This window comes from Arvicola amphibius, chromosome 3, assembly GCF_903992535.2.
Source record: "Arvicola amphibius chromosome 3, mArvAmp1.2, whole genome shotgun sequence".
In the NCBI taxonomy this organism is placed as follows: domain Eukaryota; kingdom Metazoa; phylum Chordata; class Mammalia; order Rodentia; family Cricetidae; genus Arvicola; species Arvicola amphibius.
The window spans coordinates 105,372,093-105,380,178 of NC_052049.1; the positions used below are offsets into that span (position 1 = coordinate 105,372,093).

Consider the following 8,086-nt stretch of genomic DNA (forward strand, 5'->3'; position numbering starts at 1 on the left):
ACAAAACAAAATAAAACAACAGCAAAAACTCAGCTGCCTTGTATTTTTGTCTCCCAACAACAGGCTGCCTGCTGATGGGCTGGCTCAATGAATTCAGGACAGAGCTGCACAACAGTTCTTAGCCAACCAACCATCCTAACTTTTTTCAAACCAACCAAACCAAAATTAGGGGAAGAAAATTCTACAAAGACTTTGAAAACTCTAGACCTCTGGCTTCCTGAGTGACTTATCTGCTTCAGTGAGCCTGCTGTGTGTATATTTCCTCATCCCAATAAACACCTTTCTTGAAGAGTTGATTCCATCATGGAAGTTCAAGTTTTCTCCTCTGCTATCTGTTGCACTAGAGATTTCCTGTCTTTTAATTTTTAATTGGCAGATAAAGCAACCCTGATCAAAACCCTTACACTGCATTACTGACATGAGTGTATTGGTGAATGTTGCTCTGTAATACAGGGGTTCATTTAGGCCTGCTACCATGAAAATTGCTTGCTTGTGGCTGTTTTTGCTGAGGTTGCTACCTTGGGCCTGCTCTGGCAGAGGTCATTGGCTCAGACCTGTTTCTGTAGAAGTCCATGGCCTGGGCCCACTCCTGCAGAGGTCCCTGGCTTGGGCCAGGTCCTCAGAGGTCTCTGTCTCTAGCCTACTCCCTTGCAGGTCCCAGATTCAAGCTTGGGACTATGGCTCCAGCATATTCCCTCAGCTGTCACTCACTTGTACTTGTTCCTGTGGAGTTTGCTGCCTCAGGCCTGTTCAGACAGAGGTCGTGGGTTAAACCTGTTTCAATAGATGTCCTAGGTTTATTCTTGTGTGTGTGTGTGTGTGTGTGTGTGTGTGTATGTGTGGCTATTGCAAATGATAGAGTTTAGTATAGCTGATTTTTATTAATTCTGTCTTTGATTTCACTGATAGTTTACCACAGTATGATATTAAGTAAATTCACTGAATTCCCATCTTCCTATAAAAAGTTTCAATTTTGAAATTTTCATTGGTATTTTGTTGCCTCTTATACTCTGTTGGAATGTACTATTTATTAGCTTTTTTCCCTTTTATGTAAACTAAGAATGTAATTTGAGTGGTTATTTTCAAGTCCTTACCTCTAATTCCAGGCTATACTGCTCTGCATTTACTGAATATATTTTTACTTTTGGACCCTGGATCAATTTCTATTACTTTATTGTATTTATAGTAAGTTTCAATTTTCTGACATTGATGATTTGGGTATGTTTCAGGACCCATGATCATTCCCTCCCCCATTATTATAACTGTGAAGTGTCAGAAAGAATTGTTTCTAGAAAACAATCATGCAATTCCACAGGAGAAACAAACATTTCTGCTTCCTCAGGGAGTGGAACTCTGAGGAAATGGTCCTGGGGGAGCCTCTATCTTCATAGCCAGGCTTCCGAGATTTGCAAACCAGAATGATATTCTTACTCTGTTCTTCACAGAGCAGGAGCTGTCTTCTTGGAAGCTGGAAGACTATTGGATAAACAATAATTGTAAGTCAGGGTTTTCAATACAGAGTGGATTACAAGATAAACCAGAGATTCTGAGCTTTGGTCTGGGAAGGTGGTCCAGAGGTCTAAGGTGTTGTCTTCTATTCATCAGGTCTTTATCTCCCCCAGAACACTTGTGAGGAGAGACAGTAGGCAGAGCATCCATCCTTGCTGCCAGTAAAGGAAGTTCATGCCTGTGTGATCTTGACCAGCTGTGAAACACAGGTTAGGAATGAGCTTGTGTGGAACTGCCAGAACTCCCTTTCTTTCTATGGTCTGGAGGGTTTGTGACTTTGAGTACTCTGTGGCTCATCTGTAGAGTATAGATTGTTGTATGGTGTTACATATTCTTAGAGCCTTCCCCAGTACCCCTCAATGTGTGTTAGCCTAGAACATTATTATTAAATAAATTAAGAGACTGTGGGAAACAGTATTTCAACTTGTTATTGTGCTGACCCAGGGCCAGGTTATTTTATGCCTGTTTGGATTCACTGCAGAGTAGAGGTCCAGATTTCAATGACTAGTGTAGAGGCTTGAGAATGGAGGACATGGTAAATGACCGACTTGTGAGTCTAAAAGATATCCCCAAAGCTTGCACTCATATAGAGCATAAGTGGAGCTCTTTACTGTGCTCAGGAGTCACTTGGTAGTTCATGACTATCCACTTTAAATAGCTTAAACCTTCCTACTGGAGCTCACTTCTCCTTTGGATTCCATTTTCCTGAAGGGTACTTAGGTTTGTGAGGATGATGATGATATTCCTTTTTCTACACTGGTCTTCTTTGTTATGCAGGTCTTGCTCCTAAGAAGGATGGCTGCCAAGAATTCCTCTGTGACAGAGTTCATCCTTGCAGGCCTGACAGATCAGTCAGGATTCCTCATGCCCCTCTTCTTTTTGTTCCTAGGTTTCTATTTGGTCACTGTGTTGGGTAACCTGGGTTTGATCACCTTGATTGGGCTGAATTCTCACTTGCACACCCCCATGTACTTCTTTCTCTTCAATCTTTCCTTAATAGATTCCTGTTACTCATCCACCATCTCTCCGAAAATGTTGATGAGTTTTATTTCAAATAAGAACATTATCTCTCACTCAGGGTGTATGACTCAGCTGTTTTTCTTCTGTTTCTTTGTAATCTCTGAGTCCTTCATTCTGTCAGCCATGGCATATGACCGTTATGTTGCCATCTGTCATCCCCTGATGTATATGGTTACCATGTCTCCCAAGGTATGTTTACTACTTTTGCTTGGTGTATATTTAATGGGCTTTGTTGGAGCCATGGCCCACACAATATCCATGTCGAGACTGACCTTCTGTGCTGACAACCTTGTCAACCACTACATGTGTGATATCCTTCCCCTTCTGGAACACTCTTGCACCAGCACCTATGTGAATGAGCTGGTAGTCTTTATTTTTGTGAGCTTTGATATTGGTGTACCTATTGTCACCATCTTCATTTCTTATGCCCTCATCCTCTCTAGCATCCTTAGCATGCATTCCACAGAGGGCAGGTCCAAGGCCTTCAGCACCTGCAGCTCCCACATGATTGTAGTTTGTCTTTTCTTTGGTTCTGGGGCTTTCATGTACCTACAGCCACCTTCCATTTTGTCCCTTGACCAAGGAAAAGTATCTTCCTTGTTCTATACCATCGTAGTACCAATGTTGAACCCTCTGATCTATAGCTTGAGAAATAAAGATGTTAAAGTTGCTTTGAGGAAAACCTTGAGCAAGAGAATAATTTTTTGAGGAGCTGTATCATGAGGTGCAGTGATATGAATGGTCAATGAGTAGTATTCATATGGAAAGAACAGTACTTTGATAAGAAGATGCAATGTTGCCATGAGGGGTTCAAGGTTTGATTAAACTTATCTTCTTGCACAAGACATTTATGGCACTAGAGAATGAGCTTAGGTCTTCATGTATACTGGGCACTTGCTCTACCAGTGAGCTGCAGTATTCCAGAGACAGAGTTTCAAGTCTTTACTGAAGAAGAGTTTAACATAGCTCTATTTTTCTTGATCTTTGCTCTGTTTAAAATCTTTCCAGATTTTTAATTTTATGCATATTTTATATTTCTGTAGACAACTTATTGTTGAAAAGGTCTCAGAAGCAATTTAATTTATTCTAAGTTATTATTAAGAATAATAAAAAATATAAAGTAAACAGAATCCAACCAACTAGATTTGAGTGCATTTGTGGAAACTGATAGCTTTTATCCCCTGAGTAACAGCATAGATATTTTTTATGCTGTGTTTTCTTAAAACATTATCATTATTTCTGATTTCCCTCTTACAATTTTAGCCACACATTAAAATCTGATTCAATCCATAATAACACAACTTCTCAAAAACATTTTCCAATTTTATTATTATTGCTAAAGAAGACATGAAAAGAAAACTTCATTAACTCTGTCTTGTCCAAGAGTAGAGGAAAAAAATACTACTGTGTTATGTGGTTCCTACTGAGGTAGGACTGAGGCCGTGTGTGGAACTCTGTGCCATAATTCTCTGCATTGGGACTTCCAGAGGCTTAGTGTTTTTAAAGACAGTAAGTGTGAAGTTATCTATTAAGACAAATGAGGAGAATTTAGTTTTTTTTTCTGTTTTTGGTTTTTTGAAATAGGGTTTCTCTCTAGTTTTGGAGCCTGTCCTGAAACTAGCTCTTGTAAACCAGGCTGGCCTCAAACTCATAGAGATATCTCTGCCTCCCGAGTGCTAGGATTAAAGGCATGTACCACCAGCGCCCAACAAATTTAGAGTTCTTGTTTTTTGGGGGGAGGGTGAATTTAGGTAGTTGAGTATTGATGGAGAAATCTGTTATTTGGGATAACCACACAAGGTTCTGGGTGGTTTAAGGGCACAGTGAATCATTTGGGTGATGCATTTATTTATCAAGGCAGCATCAAACATTTGCTTATTAGAAGAGACAATTTATTTGCATTGAATTTTCAGGACAAGCTAAACCTATTAGTGGTTGAATGTTTTTACTTTTGATCTTTTTATTTAGCATTTTTTGGTGTCATGGTGGGAAGACTTCTTTTCCTCTGAGCACTAGTGCTAGATGATTAGAAATATGAATTTTAAAGCAATGAATAAAAAATGTATGTTTGGTTCTTTTACTATAATGTATAGAAACAATTTCTTCTGTCTCAGGCTTTCTTGAGCTATTTCCTTATGTTAGGTAACGGGAAAAAAACAGGGAAAAATCATTTAAATATTAGAACCCAGGTAAAATAGACCCTTGGATAGATCTGGCCTCTTGGTCCAATCCTTTTCCTGTGACGGCTTTCCTCAGCATAAAGAGACAGGGCTTTTATAGATGAATGGTTCTGCTGCGCTTGCCACTCTCTTGTTTGCCCAGTGAGATGGACGCTATTTCTTTTAACAAGCAATTTTGAGGTGCTGTGCTTCTACTCCAGACTCATCATGACTACGATGACCAACGAGTTCCTATAGGAGTTGACGAAAGCAGACTACTTAACACAAATACTGGGGAAACAGATGTCGAGTCAGGTTAATGGCTTTGATGCCACCCTGAGCTAAAATAGAGGAGTAGGGGACTCTGAACGTCTCTTACTCAACTGAATATGTAGGCTCCTCATTTCCTCAGCAGTCCTCTATGCTCCTGTTTTCTCATTGGCACCTGCCACACCAATGGGGCATCAGTTGGCTGTTTGCCTCAGGTTAGCTAAGTGTTCAAACTCAGCCTTCCTGCCTGTCTCTCATAGTCTTGTCCACAGACACCTGTAATTAGATAATGAAGTGCCCTGCCCAGTATTACTAATGCCTGTGGAAGCTGACACCTGGATTTCTGTCAGTGCTCTGGAAGGATATTGCAGCGTGGAAGTCTTGAGGAAGAGGTTCGTACCTCCCATTTCATCTTCAGGAGCCCGGGGGAAGAAATGATGCTTATCTCCTTGCTGTGGTCATAGGAAGAGGTGGCGGGGCACTATTGAACCATCCCTGGGGAGTGTGGCGAGCCAGCTCCACAGCCAGGAAAGGCAGAAACCTTGATATGGCCCACATTTTCTTGGTAGAGATTGTGAGAATCTAAAACAGTAGCTGTAGCTACTTATTTATATTTGTGTGGCTTGGGTTTTGGGCAAAAAATAAAGGCAAGTGAAGAAAGAAGGAAAGAAACTGTCAGTGATGCCTGCTGACATAATGAACAATGTGTGATCAGGTAAAAAGATATGAGTGTGAAGAATACTGTAATGTCATAAATGATAAGGGAAATTCAGGTAAAATTACCATGCCTTTAGACATCCAATAGAACTAGATAATTAAAAATACTGACAATACTAAGTACTAATCAGCACAAGAGCACATTTACGGTTGATAAATTGCAAAATGGCAGAACCATTTTACAAAACATTGGAAATGATTTTTGTAAAGTTAAAATTAGATGTTCTATTTGATACATAAAATTCACTTCTAAGTATTGACAAAAACACAGTTGGAAGCATATATCCATAGAAACTTGTGTATGGGCATTTATAGCAGCTTTATTTATCTTAGCCTTCAATTGCAAGCAATCCAAATTTTCCCAAAATGGTGAATTAACATGTGAATTTCAACATATTTATGCAAAAGAATACTATTTAACAACAACCAGGGACAGATACACACAGGAAAGAATCTCAGCAAGAACAAACCTCAAATCTTTATGCTGAGGGAAAAATCTTTCCATTAAAGTGGCTAACATTTTTCTCTGCTCCCCTCCCTGCAATGTAGAGCTCAATAAAAATCAATAAAAAAGTGGCTAACCTATTTCATATTTTTAAAAATAGGAAAAACTTATCTATCCAGTAATTGCTTAGGGCTGAAGTGTGAGGTATGGCTTAGCAGCTTCCTCTTCTATAAAAGAGTTCTACCTCGGAGGGAAGCTCCATTAGGCACAAGATGTTCTAAGAGGAGGAGAAATACTCCATTCTGCATGGAAGAGAAGTTAAGAACTTTTATTAGTTCTTAGTTCAGGGAGTTAAGAACTCAGCTGCTTCAGGAAGTCCCTGAAATCTACCTACTTTTCTGATCCCCTCCCTCCTCATATACTTATAAGCAGTGAGCATCCTGGACAGACATTCTCAGACAACCTGTACTGCCTAGAATAGGCCCAAACCTGGAAGAAAGAGTTAGACCAAGACACCAGCAAGGACCAGCTGAGCTGCTTGGAAGAGGCTCAGGCCAAATGTGCTGCATGGAAGAGACACTCACCAATCTGTCAAGATGCCTGAGAATTGTGTAATGAGCCCCAGATTCCCAGCTTTCATGAATCACTCATGCTGGGGTGGGTTTTGCTGATGAAGCTGTATATGAGTCATTCCTGCTCTTATAATTAATTCCTCACCCCTACTCTGTAAGGAACACTAATAAACTCATTGGTTCACCAAGTTGGATTTGTTAGTATTCTGATTTTGTTCTGCCATTGGTTCCCTAATCTGGAATGAGTAGACATTTTGTCATGTATCCCTTGAAATAGTGTCACACAACAGGCAAAGGGTAACTTATTATAGTACAGAACATTTAAAAAGTATTTTTAAAAATGAGTTCTTTATATATTTTATGTCCAAGTTATTTTGCTTGTATGTATGTCTATGTGAAGGTGTCAGATATTCTCAAACTGGAGTTACAGACAGTTGTGAGCTGCTATGTGGGTGCTGGGAAGCGAACCAGAGTCCTCCAGAAGAGCAGTCAGTGCTCTTAACCTCTGAACCACCTCTCCAGCCCCCAGTATTGAACCTTTCAGAAAAATGAAACAGTACATTTTAATTGCACAGATTCACAGTTTGTTAAAATTACTGAACTGGTCACATAAATTATATTCATTTTCTGGAATTTCAATTATATATCTATAAGACATATTTAAGTATCCATTAGCAACTATGAGTAACTAAGGATAGAAATACAAACATAAATTCCTGAAATTCAACAAAACTGGTCTGAAGCATAAAAGCTGAGTTGTATTTCTGACCTTGGTAGGAGATGTAATATTTTGAAAAGATAAGTCCCTCAAGCTAGTCCCAGGAGTCATAAGCCTTATAATACTGCTATTTAAAAGGATGCTTTCTGATAATATATAAAGACATACATACTGTCTCATTCATCAAAAGTCAATCCAAACAGGCCTGTCAGTCACCTGGATAAAAACCAAGTCCCCCAGCTACTTGTTCTAGAAGAAAATTACAACTGATTGACATGCTGAGAATAAATAATTGTTGAATGTCCTACCTTGTGCAGAATGTTATAACTCTTCCTCCTAAGCTTAGTGAACACTGAAGACGAAGGGGGGGGGTAGAATGTATGAGTTGGAAGATGGGGAGGAGAGCTGGAAAACCCCGTCTCCTGGACATGACATAGCTGCCACCGTCATGAGGTCACAGCAACCGTGGTTATTTGCACATGTGCACTAGCTCTGGCCTGTCAACATTCCATCATGGTTGGGGAGGGCTTGGGAGCCCCCACCTATGCTTGAGGAAGCGTCATGGTTACCGTTAATTATCATCTTCAAATGTCGGGATTCACCTAGGAGACTGTGTCTGTATCCTTCTGTGAGGTGCCGTCTAGATTAACGTTCCCTTGAGAGTGTCTGGGAGACT

General features: G+C 39.9%; 1 protein-coding gene across 1 annotated transcript; it reads left to right on the forward strand.

The window, feature by feature from the left end:
- Nucleotides 1-2,295: 2,295 nt before the first annotated feature.
- On the forward strand, nucleotides 2,296-3,237 carry LOC119810054 (olfactory receptor 145-like). The gene has a single exon (XM_038323354.1). It carries the CDS (start codon nucleotides 2,305-2,307, stop codon nucleotides 3,235-3,237), a length of 933 nt encoding a protein of 310 aa, XP_038179282.1. The 5' UTR covers nucleotides 2,296-2,304.
- Nucleotides 3,238-8,086: the final 4,849 nt, after the last annotated feature.